This window comes from Musca autumnalis, unplaced genomic scaffold, assembly GCF_047663935.1.
Source record: "Musca autumnalis isolate F117 unplaced genomic scaffold, ASM4766393v1 scaffold_5, whole genome shotgun sequence".
NCBI lineage: Eukaryota > Metazoa > Arthropoda > Insecta > Diptera > Muscidae > Musca > Musca autumnalis.
In genome coordinates this window covers 129,840,727-129,861,733 of record NW_027412088.1, presented here as the reverse complement: position 1 = coordinate 129,861,733, position 21,007 = coordinate 129,840,727, and the positions used below count along the sequence as shown (strand labels likewise).

General features: G+C 32.8%; 2 protein-coding genes across 3 annotated transcripts in view; one reads left to right on the top strand and one right to left on the bottom strand.

The window, feature by feature from the left end:
* The window catches only part of LOC141387054 (sodium-dependent neutral amino acid transporter B(0)AT3), a 105,187-nt gene extending 98,276 nt beyond the window's left edge, over positions 1 to 6,911 (top strand). For both annotated transcript variants that reach the window (XM_073956165.1, XM_073956164.1), the window contains exon 9: positions 6,087 to 6,911. In XM_073956165.1, the coding sequence (XP_073812266.1) occupies positions 6,087 to 6,269 (183 nt within the window). In that variant the 3' untranslated portion in view covers positions 6,270 to 6,911. The remainder of the gene's footprint in view (positions 1 to 6,086) is intronic.
* Positions 1 to 21,007, bottom strand: part of LOC141406160 (uncharacterized) — a 402,688-nt gene that overhangs the window by 319,136 nt on the left and 62,545 nt on the right. The window lies entirely within an intron of this gene.

The following is a 21,007-nucleotide window of genomic DNA, read 5'->3' as shown; positions in this document are numbered from 1 at the left end:
CAACATCAAATTTTCAACGGTGGCAAAATACCCCTCAGTAATGTTGGCGACATTTCCTGAGTATTTCAGCCATGTAAAACTTCTCTACAAGTGGAGTCTTAAGACACGCCGTTCGGACTCGGTGATAAACAGTAGGTCCCATATCATTGAGCTACGAGTAATGTGAATCGGGGTGCACTCATTAATATGACAGAAGTCTCCCTTGTCCTGTCTGGGATGTTTGTGGAACAATTATTATACAAGGAGTGGTGTTATTTTTGCTCTATTTAATTTTAAACGTTCGGCGTGGATTCCGTCATGTTCTGTGGCTGGAGAAGCTTTTTGGCACTGGAAACCCAAATTGCAGCCACCGAAAAAATAGATGATAACTTCAAAATACCTGAAGTAGTGCGCCACTGCTATAAGGGGCCATTCTAAAACGTGGACCTGTGTCCACAATATCTTGTGTAGAAGCGTTTCGACCACTGGTAATCCCAAATGCCAAATTACAGCGAATATGGGCTGCAAATTTATCTAATATCCGTACCGTTATATAGGGCTTATGTTATATTGACAATTTTTATTGAAAAAGGTTTGTGAACACTGGGAATCTCAAATGCCAAATTATAGGTAGTTCGGTACAAAATTCTCAAATTACTTACAATCGGGAGGACCTTTATGTGGAACCTATACTAAAACTTGGAACTATATTCACAATTTTTAGTGAATAAGTTTTGTGGCCACTGAAAATCTCTAATGTGAAATTACAGGTAGCTCTGTAAAAAATGTAGCTAAAATTCTCAAAATACCAAAAGTCGGGAGGTACCGTTATATGGGGGTTATACCAAAACATGGACCTATGTTAAAATTTTTGGTGCAGAATTTTTGCGACCATTGTGAACCTGAAATCTCAAGGTTTAATTTATTGAGCCTTTTTTTATAAACCTAATAATTTTTAAGAGTGGTATATAGTATACTTAGGATTATAATATATGTTATATAAATTAATATTGGGTGTGTACAGCATCAAGCTTTCATATGAACTAGAAAATAGCAATAATTAATTGATGATAATGTTATGAATTTCTTGCTCCGAGAATACAGTGTTTTCGAGTGTTAAAATCGCCATTATCTTACAAAGTCGAGATGTACCGTTATATGGGGGCTATACCAAAACATGGACCTATATTGAAATTTTTGGTACAGAATTTTTGCGGCCATTGTGAGCCTGAAATCTCAAGGTTTAATTTATTGAGCCTTCTTTTTATAAACGTTATAATTTTTAAGAGTGGTATGTAGTATACTTAAGATTATAATATATGTTATATAAATTTATATTGGGTGTGGAGTGTGTACAGCATCAAGCTTTTATATGAACTAGAGTGTTAAAATCGCCATTATCTTACAAACTAAAATTAAAAAAAGAAACACTCGTTCTAGTTCAATCACTTCAGACGCTAGAGTGATTACAACAGACGGAACGATAAACATGGCTAGATCGACTCAGAATTTTATCCTGATCAAGAATATATATACTTTATAGGGTCGCAAATGATTACTTCAAACATAACATACACTCCATGGACGTACGCAGGATTTCATTTCGGGGGGGGCCCAACTTGACCAAAAATCATGAAAATTTAAAATGTTGTGTATCGTTTCGTAAGGCTATTTTAAGGGGTTATGGCCACTTATTAAGCATCAAAAAAGAAATTTTTCATGATTTTTTACAAGAAATCTACCAAACTTCTTAGAAGACCTTTTAACTGAAAGGCCACACATTGAGCTATCTTTTGAATTTTTTCTGTTAAAAAATCTTGTTTAGTTTTCTGATAAGTGCCCGCCTACAAAACACTGTTTTACTAAAGCAGTTTGCGGTGTCCACTGTAGTTCGAATACGAATAAACCGATCAGCCTACTCTTATTAGAAAGCAATAGGCAAACTCTTATCTAAATCCTGAAAAATGCTATAAGTCGATTGTTGTTCCGGCGCTATCCTCTACTTTTAATATAATGTTACAAGAAAAGCGTTATATTTTTTTCTTACATATTTTTACGATTAGAAGTTTTGGGACTCGATGACATTAAACACTTTGCTGACCTCAGTTCTTGCAACTCATTGGAACTAGAATTTAAATGTTTCCAAAGTTAAATGTATTGCTTCAAATGTTAAATAGTTTTTAAAAAATAACAACCGATCCTTACTGAACCCCACATAATTATTCGTTTATAATAAACAAATTAATCAACAAGGAATCAACCATTGTCGATTGACCACTTGTGAACTTGTAAACGGTTCGAAACGAACTAAAAAAATCGTTAATTTTAATTTCTGGAAAATAATTAAAGAAGTATCAGTCGCTTTTTCTGACGGATATGTGGAAATGGATCTTATTTTGAGAGTCACTCCTTTAGATAGTTAGCGCGCTCATAAGCTATTTTAGTTGGTCACCATAGTATTTAAAGCTTTGTCTACAACAAAATGAACAAAAGATTCTCGAACAGTCTTTAAAATGCGGTTATGTTGAACTTGTGTGTGGGAGGTATCTTGTTGTACTTTTGCAAATAATATTACGATATTTGAAGAATCGGATATAATCCATATTAGGTTTGATCTTTGTCTCGAAGAAATATTACGATGTATAAAGTATAGACCGAATCGTTTACTCCATTCGAGAGATATCAAATGCACCATTTAAGCGAAAAATTTTGAACTTGAAAAAAAAACTATTTTTAGGATACAGTACATACAATATCTTCTTGATTGTGCTGGAACCCTGCGATATTTTAGTTTTTTGGCGGTTTGGATCATATAAATCATAGATCGTGAAAATCCATCTACTAGAACGGAGGAAACGGCTACTGCAAAAATTGACAAATTTGCGAAAAATATGTTTGAAAATATTGTGGATTTAATCGCTTCATACTTTTTTTGCGGAAAGAGAGGTTTAAGAAGTTTAGCGGTATGGAAGCTATATCCGTTTTATCCCATTATGAATGTACATAAACGGTTCTTGATGGATTTATTGAAATAGGTATTTTTTATGGTTGATAGTTCAGATTTTTTGCACTAGACTGTAGACGATGCTACATCTTAGCGGTCAAAGTAAATCCTGAGAATTGATTACAACAATATGTTCGTTTCTTATCTGAAAATTAACTAAAATAGAAGAATAACTTCGAATTATTTTCCTACAATATCTTCAATAAACTCACAAAATAAATTTTAAAAATATTTTTTTTCTTACAATTTTTCTAAATTTGCTCAATATATGTTTTTGTTTTTACTATTATATACAAACCGCTAAACAAATTTTTATAGTTTTCGTTTGAATCTTCGCGATGTTTAGATTACGTGCATATTTTTAAAATATTTTTAAGATGCATAAACAACAACATTTTATAAAACAAGTTGAAAACTACCAAATTTTTCAATTCCTTCTTAATTTCGCGAAAATTTACAACATTTTCAATAAAGTTATGGGACCTCAGTAAACATATAGCATGTAGGAAGTCATAAATTAACAATGTATCTCCATATAACGAAGCGCTTTTATAAGTTTTTTTTCTTATAATCAGAATTGAAAACGCAATAACTTTTGCGCGCAATAACCTAAATTAGTATCTGGAATTTTTTCTCAATCCATGCACCAAAAATCTTTCATGAAGCTTAAAAAATTTAAGATTTTTTCGATGGAAACTAAAAAAATTGTCACTTTTCCTCATATGTAGTCTAAAATCATTATTTCGATGAGGCACATTTGTATCGTTTCAAAGTGAATATAATCTCGTAACCGTACAGACTGAGGCTACAATTATACTTCGTTCACAATAAGGAAAATTTTGAAGTGACGCACAAAAATTAATTTGTCTTCTTTATTTTATCATACTGTTAAACAGCAAATAGAATAACAACATTTTGGCGAAGTCAGTGAAAATAAATGAGAGAAAAATTAATAAAAATCAGTTTTAATTTATTACAAAAAGGTGACCAATTAGCCCAAAAACACAAATAAAAGCTGTGTTCCTTTACATACCTGAGGTTACCATTTTTCCCATTTGTTACCATTTTTAACCTGCAAAGCGTTCCTTAACCCCGAAAAGTGGCAAAACTGGAAGCAATTTTTAAGAGAGTGAGAGGGGAGAGAGAGCGAAAATGGCTTTCTCTTCTACCACAGGCTACCAGCAAAATTTCTGCAGGTAGAAAATGGCAGAACTGATTGATGATTATTTCACAAAATGGACGAAAAACCGAAGAAAAAAGTCGAACACTGGCAAAACTAAATTAAAAACTGTGAAATATACCATTTTTCCGTTCCTTTACTTTTCTGGTAAAAATGTTTATGAGAGAGCAATTTTGAGCAATTTTGACACTTCTCTCTTTTTTATTCGTTCGGTCCCACGCCACTCTTTCCCGCCCCACCCGACCGAGGGGGCCACTTCCATCATAGGGAACGCGTACACCCTATAGACCGGACTATGGAGGGTTAGTAGAATGATGGGATGACCGGCTACATATTAAATCAGCCGGCATACAGTAAAAGTAAACCAGTATTAATACACTAAAACTAATTATAATAAGGTTAGATGAAGAAGTACTAAATCACAAATCATGCATACGTGTCTGGCACTCACTACATACGCATAATAGCATTTTTTATCAAGTTTAAAGGGTCAGTAAACGATATACTATTATATATATTATTAAAGGATTCACATAAAGCTCTCATGGGATTCGCCATATGCAGTTGAGTTACATCTGCTTAAATTAATTACATACTTTGACTGTCGGTAGTGTTTAATACCTTTGCATGTGCAATGTGTGAAAATTGACACGATCCAGTTTCACAATGAACTTTTGGCAGCTTAAAATTGAACCAAGAGATCCTGAGGTTCGAAACCAAGTAACCAATTAGTAGAATTGTGGGCAGCTCAAAAGGAGTACCCACATTGAGGTTACCATCACATATATAATCTCCTTAATTGTCATTGTAATTACCTGGAAATGAGATTGTAGCCTTAATAAAGAGCTGACTTCCAAAGAGTACGTTCGTCGGAGAGGAATATGTTCAGATTGAAAATCATCCTTGACTATCCCTAGCCTAGCTTTCTCATTGTGCTTCGTGTTGGACTTTCAAGGTTTCTACGAATACATACCAATTGAGAAGATTTTATTAATTTTCTTGCTCGTGGTGAATGTCTGGTATATTTTTTTGTACTAGGAGGCATAAATGAATATTCTCATAACAGTGTTCATTTACTCAAAATTTGTACAAATTGTTACTGGATGTTGTTCGTTTACTCTGCAGTACAATGCTAAAGACCTTGGTCGTTTACAAGAAGTTACTGGACTTGTACAAATTGTTGATTAAACGAAACACCTAATGTTTTTATATAAGCAAAAAGTATGTTTAATTAAAGCTAAAATCCATAGTTTTGTCTCTTAACTGGATATTTTGCAACAAATGACACCAAATATTACTAGATGTTGTCTGTTAACACAAAAGTCAAATGAAAGGGAGAGAAGCCAGAAGGTCACAGCAGTTTAAAGAAAAGCTTTTAATGCAATGTGTTGTTATAGTTATTGTTTGCTAGAATTATATAATTGTTTGATTTGCAGAATACGAAAGTAAGTACCAGTAAGTAATAACGAATATAAATATAAGTTAAACATTATACATACATATTTGCTTTTTGCATGTTTTTTTTTATCCTCGAAAATCTGTTACAGAACTTTCAAACAAAATACATATTTACATAATGTGCATATGTAATTACATACATTGTTGTACATACAGATATTATAACATCAGTAGTGGGCTTCTGTAACTCAGTTTTGCTGTTATCGATAATTGTCGGTAAAATTAAAATGCTTATAATTTTGATAATTAACGAATTTTTTCGGTAAGTTAACGATGAATAAAAAGTAGTCGCTAGCCTCTACCGACACAAACAGTGAACCAAACTTTTCTTTATGTTTTTGGTCAATATTTTGCGATTTAAATTTACCGATTTTTGTCGGTAACAGCAAAAATGAGTTACAGAATCCTACTACAGATACTTTAAAAAATACTATGTTATAATAATGTCCCACCCATTTTTTATAGGACGATGAGGACGATTTTAGTGGTCCTGCTTTAGGAGGACATGTTAAAACGCACAGTGATGCCTCTGATGATGAAGACGACAGACCGGTTACAATGCGTAGTACAATGATGCGAGTCACCGGAAATCATCTTGACGTGCCAACAAACAGAAAACCGTTCAAAATGGAAGTTTTCGACTTGTAAATGCCTTCCCGAATCCCAATATCCAGCCTGTTTTTGCCACTCTGCCCAACACCGAAACCTAATTTGTTTGAATTCTAAGTAGAAATATCATTCTTGTTAACATTCGAAACATTCACACATTTCACCCATCATACATGCAAACTAATTACTACATAAAAATACGAAATACATAAATAATAATTATTATTATAAAAATTTAGTCAATAAGTTGAGGATAAGTTCCGCCGATTGGCACTCGTCCCTGTAAATGAACTAATGAAAACAGCAACTAATTGAAATTAAAAGTATTTGTAAAGTACCGAATTATTTAGTCTAGCCTAGAAGTAGTATTAGGTCTAAGATTGCAAGACGAAACGACGACGTCGAATACACATTTCTGTTACAGACGCATGTTCATACCGATCGGTATGTAGAATTGAATTACATGCAGAATATAAATGACAGTAGCCGTATATTCATTACTTTGTTGTCATAATATAATTTTTCTGATTACATATTATGTATCACATAAGACAGCATCGGAGAGAATGTAGAACGCATTTCCATAGAGTTTAACTCAAGATATATACATACATATACGTATGTATTCCATATGTGTATTTAATGTATTGTTTAGCTGACTGTTGAAAAAAAAAACAAAAACCGAAGATTACATACTGTCGGACCTCTATTATTCGTGAATCTGTTATTCCGAAAACTCCATAAATATTTACGAAAATTTTAAGTGTATAAAACGGATAATCGAGGTCCAATTGTACTTACAATATTCTCAATATTCTATTTTCTAAGACGATTCGAATTACAATTTGTTGGAATTACTACTAAACCCATGCTACTATAAAACATTTTTATTTGATTGGAAATGGAAATTTATCAAATATTTTTTTAAAAAAATACGAATTGTCTTAGTGAAACAAGCCATTAACATCTCAGTCTCGATTTACACACACATTTTATGATTTATGTACATATTTTGTTCCTTTTTAATAGACGAAATCAAATTAATAGTTCAAAGAGACATGTATTTTGAATAGAAGCTGATTTAAAACTATCTTTAGAGAAACTATAAGCTATGTATATACATATGTAGACATCGGATTTTGCATATTTGCATATTTTTTAATATTAAAGATACGAAGATTCTGTTTGGACCAAAATTCGTTTCAAAGAAATCTAAATTAAATGGCAGGGTCATATTTCGTATTTATTTTGCATATTTGCATATTTTGCATATGCACAAAATATGCAAAAAATATGCAAAAAATATGCAAAATATGCAAAAAAATATGCAGAATATGCAAAAAATATGCAAAATATGCAAACAGATTTTGGCCGAAAATAGTCATAAAAGTCGTTAAATTGTCATTTAAAGTTGGAAAAACCATCAAAAAATACATAACAGTGTTCTAAACTAAGACTGTTGACCGTATAAAGTCGATTTTTTCAGCAGATTATTATGTTATTGAGACATTTACGACAGTGTGGTGTAGTGTATAAAAATATGGTATCGTAATACCATTTTTTTATTATTAAACTATGTAAAAATATAAAATTTTATAAAATATCAAACGTTTGTAGCATTGGGCTGATTTTAACTCAAAGGACCAAATCGATCTCGATTTTTTTAGCCGGGGAGCCGCCTAAACTTTTTAGTATCGTTAGGTTTTAAGATTGCCAAAGTTTGAGGCCGAAAAAGGCCTTAGGGCAAAAATGGAGTCTATTTAAAAAAAACACAAATTTTTCCTTACTATATTATCAAATTTTTGCGAATGAAAACGAATATATTTTACTTTATTTGAAAATGTTGCCTATTAGGGCGAAGGTCTATTTTTTCTATTCATTTCTCGTTGGAGTCGAGCTTAATAATGACCGATGATGTTTGCAAGTGAAAAAGGAAAGCTGAAGATTGGAACCCCCACAACCACCATTATGTGACATGTTTCGCCTTTTGTAGAAGCACATCAGACATATCGGCCGTGGAATGGCATCGCTATCCATCAAACATTTCCTTTTTAAATGTAATTTTGTTTTTACAAAGATGGGCATTTGTACATTCATTTTATGGCTTCAATGACATACGCTTACATTTTGTTCATACATATTGTAACACGGCCGTTTTTGACTCGGTAACGTTACCTATGCATTGAAATTATAAAATGTTGCATACACAGGAGATATCTGTGAACTCATAGATAGCTACGTCTTGAAATTACGGACATTAAGGGACTGACATAATATAGTTTTGGAGACATCTGGGTACAGATGAAAACTTGGTGATGAACCCGACTCCTTGCTATGTCGCTCACAATTTTCAAGATATTTGCCATCCTTTATCCCTCCTGGTAATTGATGTTCTGTGGTCAAGTTGCATTATCTTTTTCAAGTAATTCAGAGTTAAAGTTTAATCTCTTGAACAACAATTAAGCCTCACTTGTAATTATGCCTGGTAAACCTTTTTCTAGGAATTTCGGCAGGTGATTTTTGTAAGTTGGGATCGATTATTTCTGGAGAAATTTCTATGTTTGCTTTGTTAAGATTTCTGTCGTCTTTTGGATCTCAGATCAAACAATGATCTCAGATCAAACAATGGCAGACCAATAAATTCAGGACTAAGGTATCACATATGATTTATCATTTTGTTATTTACTTTATCTGATATTTGTTTGTGAATGTCTTTCGTATTATGTAAATCTTCAATGCGGTTTAGGTCTTGTTTTGGACCTAAAAGTATTTCTGAATATAGTTTTCACTATTTTTTGTATTAAACTCAATCTATTGTCTCTATTTCTTTTTAACCTATTGATAATGTTTACCCAATATATCCTATATTATATCTATATAAACATTATCTTGTTCATTATACGTTTTGTAAAATCAATAACCCAAACTCTCACTTATAACACTCAGTTGTTGTCGTGTGGGATACCAAATAAATAAATAAATAAAATAGAAAAAAACATTCTGGGGCGTCCAGTCTCGAACGATTTAAACGCAAGGTGATTCTTCGGCCTCTTGTTCTTGGGAAGTGAGTTGGGCAGTAGTTTTAAAACACTCTCGCCTACTTCGAACTTGGATTTGGCAATCGCAGACTATTCTTATAGAAGTCACTTGAATATGTTTGGTTGATGTCCGGATGTGCTTCCAAACTTGCAGTCAAAAATCCCTCTCAACAATTTTCTAACAAGTTTGTACGGTGGTACAGAAGCTCTCGACCTAATATCTGCTCGAGCTGGTGAGACCCAATTTTTCTAGGCATTTGTACACTGCTAGTTCTTGTTTCTCCCATGAGCTACTGTCAGTTTCAGGAACACCTAGGAGTTGTTCTTTACCCCCATGTGATACCAGAACAGCAAGCCGTTTTCTCTTCCCTGTTTTGAGAATATCTGTTAATAGTTTTCCATGCCAGTGTACACAAATAGCCTCGTTCCTTGAAGCTGTTGCATTTATTTTTCCCGGTTTATTCTCCGCTGTTCACGGATAAAGCTTCTAGAGATCTTATATTTGTAGGAACCCTCTCCGATAGCTTCTACTGTAGCCATAATGATACTAGTAACGTTCATATACACCTTACAGGGGTCCAGCACCAATGACAATTGCATAGTTACGATTTTCTTGAAGCCACGCTTGATTGTATTCGGGACAGATGGTTCTTCAGATTCTACGATACGTTTAGCATCAAAACAAGACCTAGGTCCCATTGAAAATGTATTGAAATATGAAAAAATTGACACACAAATTTCCGAAAAAGGAAATAACAACATGATTAATAATCTGTGGCATCTTAGTCCTGAACTTGCTGACCTGGCATTGTTTGATCCAACGGTGCAAAACGCCGTAAAGAGTCAAAAGGCGACAAAAATCTTAACAAAGCAAAGATTAAAATTTCTTCAGAAATATTCGATCCAAACTTCCAAAAGAGCAAATGCCGAAAATCCTGGAAAAGGGTCTGGCATAATTCTTGTTGTTCAAGAGATTAAACATTAACTCCGAATTTCCAGGAGGCGCAAAGGATGGCAAACAACTTGAAAGTTGCGAACTACATAGCAGATCGATCTTCAAGTAGTCAGCTGTACCCAGATAGCTCCAAAACCACATGATGTCTGACCCTCGAATAAATTTAATTTAGAACAAAATGTAAAGGACATTTGTTTTCATTCCAAAAATTGATAAAAATGAAGATAATGTTTTTTTAATAGTCTCCATTTTCGCACAAAGGCGTACCTAGTCACGTTTATCGGGACATTGGCTTTATTATCTCGAATTCTGTAATACCTATTTAGTATTAGATTTATTATATATACTTATATTTTGTTGTTCAGCAAGAAATGGTAAGAACAGTATGGACAAAAAGCTTTAACCATTCCAGAGAAATGGGTCGCCGAAATCGCTAAATAGCCAAAAAATTGAGATTTTCATAATGTCGAGGCCCCAGTGGAACATGTTAACATATTCCAATTGTGCTCAAACTTTGACAGTCTTAAAATCTGACCACACTAAAAACTTTATGCGGTTGCCGCCTTACAATATCCGTCATCGATTTGTTCCCTTTGAACAATAACCAGCCCAACGCTACAAATTGTAACAAAGAAAATATTGAATTTTACATAGAACGTTTGATATTTTATCAAATTTTATATTTTTGCATAGTTTAATAATAAAAAAAATGTACTACAATACCATTCTTTTATACCCTACACCACACTGTCGTAAGAGGTCTCGATAACACAATAATCTGCTAAAAATTCGACGTTAAGCGGCCAACTATCTTAATTTAGAACACTTTGAAGATTTCTGACGATTTTCTAACATTAATTGACAATTTTACGACTTTTATGACGATTTTCGGCCAAAAACTGTTTGCATATTTTGCATATTTTTTGCATATTCTGCATATTTTTTGCATATTTTTTGCATATTTTGCATATTTTTTGCATATTTTGCATATTTTTTGCATATTTTGCATATTTTTTTTTGCATATTTTGCATATTTTTTGGCATATTTCAACTATCTTAATTTAGAACACTTTGAAGATTTCTGACGATTTTCTAACATTAATTGACAATTTTACGACTTTTATGACGATTTTCGGCCAAAAACTGTTTGCATATTTTGCATATTTTTTGCATATTCTGCATATTTTTTGCATATTTTGCATATTTTTTGCATATTTTGCATATTTTGCATATTTTTTGCATATTTTGCATATTTTTTTTTGCATATTTTGCATATTTTTTGCATATTTTTTGCATATATTTTGCATATTTTTTGCATGTTTTTGATATGACCCCAAATATCGAAAAGTTGACCCTTAAAGATCCAAAATTTAAGTCCAATCAGATGAGAAATAAAAAACATGCAAAAATCCGATGTCTATACATATGTAAATACTAAAGCTTCTTTTTCACGATATGTAATATCCATAATATCTGTAATCGTAATTGCTTCTGCACGTCAAAATTGCCATTTACATTAGATTTACAATAGTTCTGTCTGGTTTGTACAAATTGTTACAGAAAGTTGTGTGTTAACACACTTTGTTCTTCACTGAAAAGTTTTTGTTGGGGAAATTTCTTCTGGCAAGATCTTGTAAGTAACCAGACTCACACAATATGTATTTGCTTTCACACCTGGGGCTGGATTCTTGTTCTATGAAAATTTGAAATGAAAAATATGTCCTTTATAATTTTTTTTCATTTGACAGTTTTTTCCTTTATAAAAGTTTTCATTTCACATTTTCATAGAAACAGAATTTAGCCCCTGCTTATGTTTGTTCGACTGACATAACCTATGCACACAATGTGTACAAGTTTTCGAGTTCACAGTTCATATGGATAACACTTATTTATCGTGAAAAATGGGCTTAAGTAATTCAATATGAACCAGTAACAAAGTGTATTCAATATTGAAACAGATAAGAAATTAATTATGTATTCTTATTCAAAATACAATTGCAACAATGTGGTGGTAAAGGCAGAAGATCGCCAATCACTTGTCAATAATAGAAATGAAAGTATTTCAGATGACAAAAACTGCTGTGAATAGGTTATAGTGGTTGTAATTTAATGAGAAAAAATCAGTAGTAGTTTTAAGTAGAAACACAAATAAACATACCGACACAATCTACAAAACACACGTACATACATACATATACACACTTAAAATTACATATAAAAATTTAATAAAAAAATTTTAGTTATATTATGTTAAACTTGGTTTGTCAGGAACGCAACAGCAACAAGAACAACAAAAACACAAGAATTTTGATGTAAAACCAAATTGTACTCAAAAGAGGACAAATATAGCCAAGCATTGACGGACGAGACTTTGAATGATTTTTAATGAGACAATAAGCGACTATGTTTGTGCGTGCGGGAGTAAATATTTTTACGACAAAAATATAAATAATAATAATAATGAAACACTATATAATACACACCTACAGTCTGTAGCAGACCCTCATGCACCCGTATGTGATTAGATCCAGCCTCAAAGTGAGGTTCACTTACACGTCATTTGTGCACATTGGAAATATTCATTAAAGCTCATGGTCAATATGTATTCTTATTTGAGAAATTCATACAGCCGACGTAATTAATCGAAATCAAATGCCAGAAAAAAATATTGCAAGTATATAATTTTTAAACAAAAGTACCTTTTTTTGTTTTTTAAGATAGATTTAACGTTGATAGCATTCTCCAGAAATATGGTGTGCAAACTGTTTTGCAAAAACTATGTATTTAGATTTAAGTTATTCTTATAGTAGTCGAGGCTATTTTACGATATTAAAAACAAAAATCAACAGCGACCGAAACAACAATTATTATACACATACATATGTATATCTTTACTCTTAATAACCGATTGTTCGTTTTTAATTTTGACCCAAATAAAACCAAACAACAAACACATGTGGCGGCGTTTTTATTCAAGCAGGATTAAAGTCATTGATTCATGGTATCCCTCAAATAGTCTTAATTCATGAAAAATGCCCAAAAATTACAAGTGATTATGTTGAATAAAATAAATTGTACAAATATGTACAATGTACATACATCAGATAAAACTATTTGACTATAAACGAAAAAATAGTCAAATTTTCAAAAATATTAGATTCATGCAGTTTCTGGTGCAGAGAAAATGTTGTTTCAAATTGCATATTCATTAAATATAAATCGTTAATAAAACATATATGTAAAGGCTCGAAACGGGACCGATTATGTGATACTCTATACCACTACCATTTAACTAAGCTCTCCACGAGTAAACATTTCTTTTAGGGAGGTACTACAGTTACGAGTATCAGCCACCCTGGCTTTTATATCTGATGACTTATGCCAAGTTCATACCAGCAATTGAATCACGTTGTTCGCTCTCATAATTAAGTACACGAATTAAAACGTTCATACGACATGGTACACAATTGATAGCAACATGATTCATATTTTCATACTTTTTATACCCTATACCACAATGTGGAAAAGGGTATTATAAGTTTATTTTGGTAAAAATTCATGTAACACCGCGAAATATTCGTCGGAGACCCCCAATGTGGTATACCAATCTTCATATCTCGACGAGATAAAGCGATTTTGAGATGTGTGTCCATCCGTCTATCCATTATAATTTGTAAACACGCTCCAGGCCGCAATTATGGACCGATCGTCACGAAATTTTGTATGGAGGTCGGGTTCAGATCAGAATAGATCCCTATTCTTATTGGTGATGATCGTGAAATATTTAGCGGGTGAAATGGACCAAAAACCTAATATTTATCCAATTTTCTAGCGGCTCTGTAGGGCTCAATAATAGTCCGATCAACGCGTAATTTTAAATAAGGTAAGAGTATATCACAAAGGAGAAGCTTGCAATTTGAGATGGCGATCGGATAATATTTAATATTGTGATATTGTAATAATATTGTGAAAATTTTTAATATACAGCTTATATCTTAATTCCTGGAAGTGACATTCCGGACAAGTGAGGTATACTTGAAAGTGGAACGCTTGACCTTTCAATTGATGTCAATTATGTTGGTGTGCATGATCAGATAACAGAGTTACAGCCTACTATATATCGTTATTTGTTTGTAGTGTAATAATAAACTCGCTAGAAGTCGCAATTATACATCAATAGTCACGAAATTTTGCACCGGGTAAGAGTATAGGTCGAAAAAGATGCCTACAATTTTGAATGATGATCTGATATTCTTTAGCGGGTGAAACGGACTATTACTTTTGTATGAAAAATATAAACATTTTATTTTTGGTCTATATTTTAATTCCTTGAGGACATAAATATTTCGCAAAGTAGCCTACATATGGAAAAAAAACTACTGACCTTTTCTCTGATGTAAATTGCAATAAAGTGTTTGCTAGATAACGGGCCTACTGTTCTGTGTAGAGAACCACATTTTTATCCCATGCTACTTATTGTCTCTCCAAAAGTTTATGTAACACCACGAAATATTCGTCCTAGACCCCTTATTTGGTATGCCGAAATTCATATCTCGACGAGATAAAGCGATTTAGCGATGTATGTCCGTCCATTAAAAATTGTAAACAAGCTTAAGGCCGCAATTATGGACCGATTGTAACGAATTTTTTAAGGAGGTTGGGTTCGGGCCAGAATAGAAATGATTAGTTTTTGGTGATGATCGTGAAATGTTCAGGGGATGAAATGGACCAAAAACAAAATTTTAACCAATTTTGAAGCGGCTCTGTAGGTCAAAATAATAACCCGCAAAATTTTAAACAAAGTTTGAGTTTATGATGAAGAAGAAGCGCACAAACCAACGTGAAGATCAGATAATACTTAGCGGTTTAAATGGACTGAAACTTTTGTGTGAAATTGGTAAAAATTTCAATAACGTAGCGGTTAATCAACGGAAGTAGTAGTACTACATAAGTGGGTTTCAATACATTTTAGTTCGTGTGAACTAAATTTTCCTTTCCTGCTACAAAAATGTCTTTGTCATGCTAGATAACTTTTTGGTTTTGGTCATAAATATTATACATTACATCTCTGATATTTGATAATTAAATTTTCACAATCATTGAAAAGAAGTTCCGTGGAGAGCGTTTTACCAGGGATAGTGGTATAGGGTATCCCATGGTCGGCTCCGTCCGACTATAGACTTTTCTTACTTGTTATTTACTGATTTTAAAGAAATTTTGTTTTTTTTTTCAAAATAGTCTGGCTTAATCCCATTGTTGTTGTTTTAATATTTTAAAACAACTATTTTATTAGTGGAAAATTGTTTTCGCAGACACTTTCGTCGGAGTTGTATGAGGTTGCCAAGGAAAAACTTCTCATTGAACTTTTTTCTTTGCTTACCTTTATACTTCGAGCTGACGATTGATGTTTGGGTATAAAAAGTTTGTTGTTGAAGAAGTTATTGAAAAATAACTTCGGTGGGGAATATCCACAAACAAGAAACAAGGGAACTGATGAGATCCAGTGGCGTGGATCGAAACTATAGTATTCCCTGCCGTACCCCTTGGCGAACAATGCCAAATCTTTTCCACTAATAAAATAGTTGTTTTAAAATATTAAAACAACAACAATGGGATTAAGCCAGACTATTTTGAAAAAACAAAATTGCAAACGCTATCCCAATACAAAAACGCCACAATGCTTCAAATTGAAGACACTGGCACGACGTGTGTTGTTTTTGCTGTAAAGCAGACCAACCAAATTTTGGTGTGTGCATTCGTCAAAATTCGACGACACATACAAGTGGAAGAGGTTTGAATTGTTTTCGCAGACACTTTCGTCGGAGTTGTATGAGGTTGCCAAGGAAAAACTTCTCATTGAACTTTTTTCTTTGCTTACCTTTATACTTCGAGCTGACGATTGATGTTTGGGTATAAAAAGTTTGTTGTTGAAGAAGTTATTGAAAAATAACTTCGGTGGAGAATATCCACAAACAAGAAACAAGGGAACTGATGAGATCCAGTGGCGTGGATCGAAACTATAGTATTCCCTGCCTTACCCCTTGGCGAACAATGCCAAATCTTTTCCACTAATAAAATAGTTGTTTTAAAATATTAAAACAACAACAATGGGATTAAGCCAGACTATTTTGAAAAAACAAAATTGCAAACGCTATCCCAATACAAAAACGCCACAATGCTTCGATTTTAAAGAAAGTTTCAACGAAAACTTTTTAACTTTTCTATTTTCAAAATTAACGAGAGGGAGTCCTGCCAAAATAACTTTTTGGTATACAGACTTTCAGGCAGGTATTTAATTTTTGTTTCTAGATTTGTACGCGAATTTGAAACAATGGACAAAAATGTAACTGCAATGAAAGAGAATAGAAAATTTCTATGCTTTGAATGTACCGATTAGTATCGTTGAACCATTTACATTTCCTTCATGTTTTGCAGTTTTTTTAGAAAAGCTCGTGTTTTAATACATTTCTAAATTTTGTATTTTGCCTGTCGTAATTAATCTATTACGATAATTATAATCATTTGTTAGAGAACATATTTTATCGTTGTTTGGAGAGTAATTTAAAATAAACAACGTATAAAATGGTTTTTCGCTCACAAGGAAAAGGAAATGAAGGAAAGCAAAATGAAGTAATTGATTTGTAATTTGGGGTCGAACAACGAATAGAGAGGGAATTACCGTCAGTATGAACAAGGCATTAGGGCTATCTGAACCAAAATAACTACAACACTCTCAAAATCAAGGCATTCTCATAAATGTACTCGTACATCGGTTACTTCAAAACTTCGTTCTATAGAATACTAGAAAAACTATATCAATAACACGAGGCAATTTCAAAAAATCGGAAAAAATTATTTGCTTATTTTGAAGTATAGGCTGTATAGATTAGCTGTGTATTTTTACGTGATAATTTGTAATAACTATTACCCAGCAAAATTTATTTGAAGTTATCTACGTGAAGTAGTGATTGAATAGCTTTTTAGAAGCAGTCCACGCAGAGTCATGAAAAATGCATTCCGTTCTTCACATTTTGACAATGTCCGATTTGAATCCATTTCATAAAATTTTCACATTTTAGCAATGTGTACATCTATATATATAAAATTGAAATTTGTTTGTCTGTTTGTTTGTGCCTTATAGAATCGAAAACCGCTGAGCAGATCATACTGAAATGTTAAGGGTACATTGCTACATGGCCTGGAATGAAAATAGGCTATATAATTTTTTGAAATTTCGCGTTGATCTGGAGATATAGCATCAAAACCGGAGGTACCTCCAAAAAATTTAGATTTTGTATGCAAATATCTTTAGAACTATTACAGATACAATCTCCAAATTTTGTATGTGTGACGGAATTTGATGTAGAAATAAATTTACTAAATTTTATTCAAATCGGTTCAGATTTGGATATAGCTCCCACATACATATATTTTCGGCCGATTTCCTTATTTTATGTACCAAACATGCTATTTATGTCCAATTTCAATGAAATTTGGAATGTGTGGCGGAATTTGTTTGAGAAATAAATGTGCCAAATTATATCGAGTTTGGTTCAGATTTGGATATAGCTCCCATCTACATATATTTTCGGCCGATTTCCTTATTTTATGCACCAAACACGCTATATATGCCCAATTTCGCTGAAATTTAAAACGTGTAATGGATATTGGCCTAGAAATATATGTGCCAATTTATTTTGAAATCGGTTCAGATTTGGATATATCTGCTAATATATTTTCTGCCGATTTCATGCATTTGATGCACCAAACACGCTATATATGTCCAATTTCGCTGAAATTTGGAATGTGTAACGGAATTTGGTCTAGACATAAATGTGCCGAATTATATCGAAATCGGTTCAGATTTGGATATAGCTCCTATATATATTTTCTGCCGATTTCATGTATTTGAGGCACCAAACACGGTATTTATATCCAATTTCAATAAAATTTGGAACGTGTGACTGAACTTGGTCTAGAAATACATGTGCCAAATTATATCGAAATCGGTTCGGTTCCTATATATTTTTTAGGCCGATTTCCTTATTTTATGTACCAAACAAGCTATGTATGTCCAATTTCAATGAAATTTGGAATGTGTGGCGGAATTTGTTTTAGAAATTTATAATAAATTTTTGCAAATAAAATTCTTAAGAACACAATAAACAATTTATTTTATGGTATTTTAATTAGTCAGCAAAATGCTTGCAATCAATTTTAGATGTTTTATCACCTATTTTGCATGACTTTATGCAAGAAGCGTTTTAAGATGTTTTTGGGTATTTTTGAGTAATAAAAGCTAACTTTCCAGAATAAAAGTATTTGATTTTTATTTGCTCTCAGTCGCTTTTTAAAATGATTTATTTGAGATATTCCATTATTTTATATTCATTATATTTCAATTTCATTAACTCCCATTATTATAAGCCTTCTTTTGTTATAGTTTGGATTTACCGGACGTATTTATAGCGTTACGGTTAACTTAAAGTTAAATGTGATGATTAAATTTTAAGGAGGAGCTTCTTGGCATTAACTTTTAATGTATATTATATATTTTTATATTTTTAATGCCTCCAAATTGGTTTATTTTTCGTTTTCAAATACATCCGATAGTAAAAGAAAACGTATAATAATGGCCCTAAGACTATCGAACTATTATCAAACTACTGTTTTTTTTGTTTTTTTAACAAAAATGTTCTACAAAAACATGAGTTTGGTAGTAATTTGAACGAAACTATAGAAAGAGGCCATACATATCAATTAGATGTTACTACAACTCTTTCAAATACTTTTTCCAAATGGCCCTGAGGTCTCAAATCATTGAAAATCCTCGCTTAATAGATGTTAACTTCTCCCCTATCCTCAAAATGCATGCGTGCGAATCAATTTTTAAATTAATCGAAAAATCAATTCAAAATATATTCCATGAAATGTATATTTATTCACTACAAAGAACTAATGCAAAATGTGTGCTTAAGAAGCAAATTAGACAGTATCCTCACTGCACCATGCCCTTTTAAAAATCATGACTTCTTTCACGTAAAAAGATGTAGTCCGAAATCGCTAGCACTCATGATTCAACTACTTCTTTGGCTACAAACACTTTGCTGGGTACTAATGTTTCAAATTTTGAAAGTTGTATAATGGAAAAGTTGCTGAAAACATGTTTCAGCAACATTTAGTAATCACAAAGACACACCAATTATGTCGCAACAAAATTCAGTCGATCGGATCTAAATTGGCTAAAGCTAGGGTCACACTAGACGCTCCAGCGACAGGGAGTGTGTGTTTACTGCAGCCAAGATCACTCATATACGTTAACGTGACTACAGCAACAACATTCGTACTCTTTATTCTCATCTGTCGTGGTTTAGCTACGAAAAGACTTTCTCAGAGAGACTAATGCACAAAATATTTTGAGCACCACCGGTTTACTGCCAGGTCAGGCAATGTGCGCTTACTGAGAGCAAGTGAGCGAAAACTTCAATGTAGAATGCATTGAAATGTATGCTCACTTGCTCTCAGCAAGCGCACATTACCTATCCATGGTTTACTGCAGAGGTGCTCACATTTAAGATGTGTTTCTCCATTGCAGGCCAAACAACGACTGATGTTTACTCTCAATTTACGCTACCGTGAAGAAATGAGCAGCCCTGGTTTACTGAGAGCAATTGAGCATAAATTTCAATGCATTGTTTACGCTCATTTGCTCTCAGTAAGCGCACACTGCCGGTCGCTAGAGCAAATATTTGCCTAATGTGACCCTAGCTTAAGATATGACCGTTCATCCCCAAATCCAATACGTTCTCCCGAAATGCATTTTTACAGTTGGTGTCAACGATAGCTCGAAAGCGAATGGACCGATCTTAATATATTTTGGTGAACTTATTAAATACATAAAAATCTTGTGTTTAAGCGAGACAATTATTTTAAAGACAATTTTTGCCCGATTTTTAGATTAAAATCGTTAAGGGGCCAATGACACGTGTTTGAGGCAAAAAGTCATTTTTTCAAGTCTAATACCCTAGACAGACGGCCGCGTTAATTTTCATTAACTGACTTAATTCCAATTAAATCGTGCATTATCCAAAATCAAACTGAATTTATGTAAGGGAGCATATTTATGCCCTAGACAAAAGGAAAATAAAAAATGCAGAGCAAACAACAACAAAATACTTGTTCACTTGTTGTTTCGTAAATGCAGGAACGTCTGCCAGGGTAAAATTAAATGCAGGTCTTAATGCAAATTAATGGTGCCGTCTGTATATGGTATAAATCATTGATCATTGACCAAATAATAACGGAATTCTATTTTAACACTTTCAAACTTCTAAAAAAACGTCAACGACCCACGTTGACATGTCAAACTGTCAAAGATGTCATAATTTTCATTTCGTTTATTTCTGACATTCAGTCGTAATCAAACTATACAGACATTTTGGCGCCAAAAACAATCTGTTGATATAATATATATGTATTTTTCAAAATTAAGATTTTTATTAAAAATGTTAATGTAATATAAGATGTAGTCAATAATTTGTTGTGTTAGTAAGTGATGTTTTTTGATGTAGTCTGTGGTGTCGTTCATGTGTTCTTTGGATTAGAACTTTCGGTATCGGGGCGTATTCGAGTAAATACGTATATTTGGTGAAACGTGACAATGTCATAGACTAATAAATTCATAGACAAAGAGAATTGTAGTGTGCTTCTTTTTTGTAGGTGTCGCCGGTATGCAAAGTACCTAAACTTTTCACACAATTGCACAATGTTTTGGGTCAAATTAC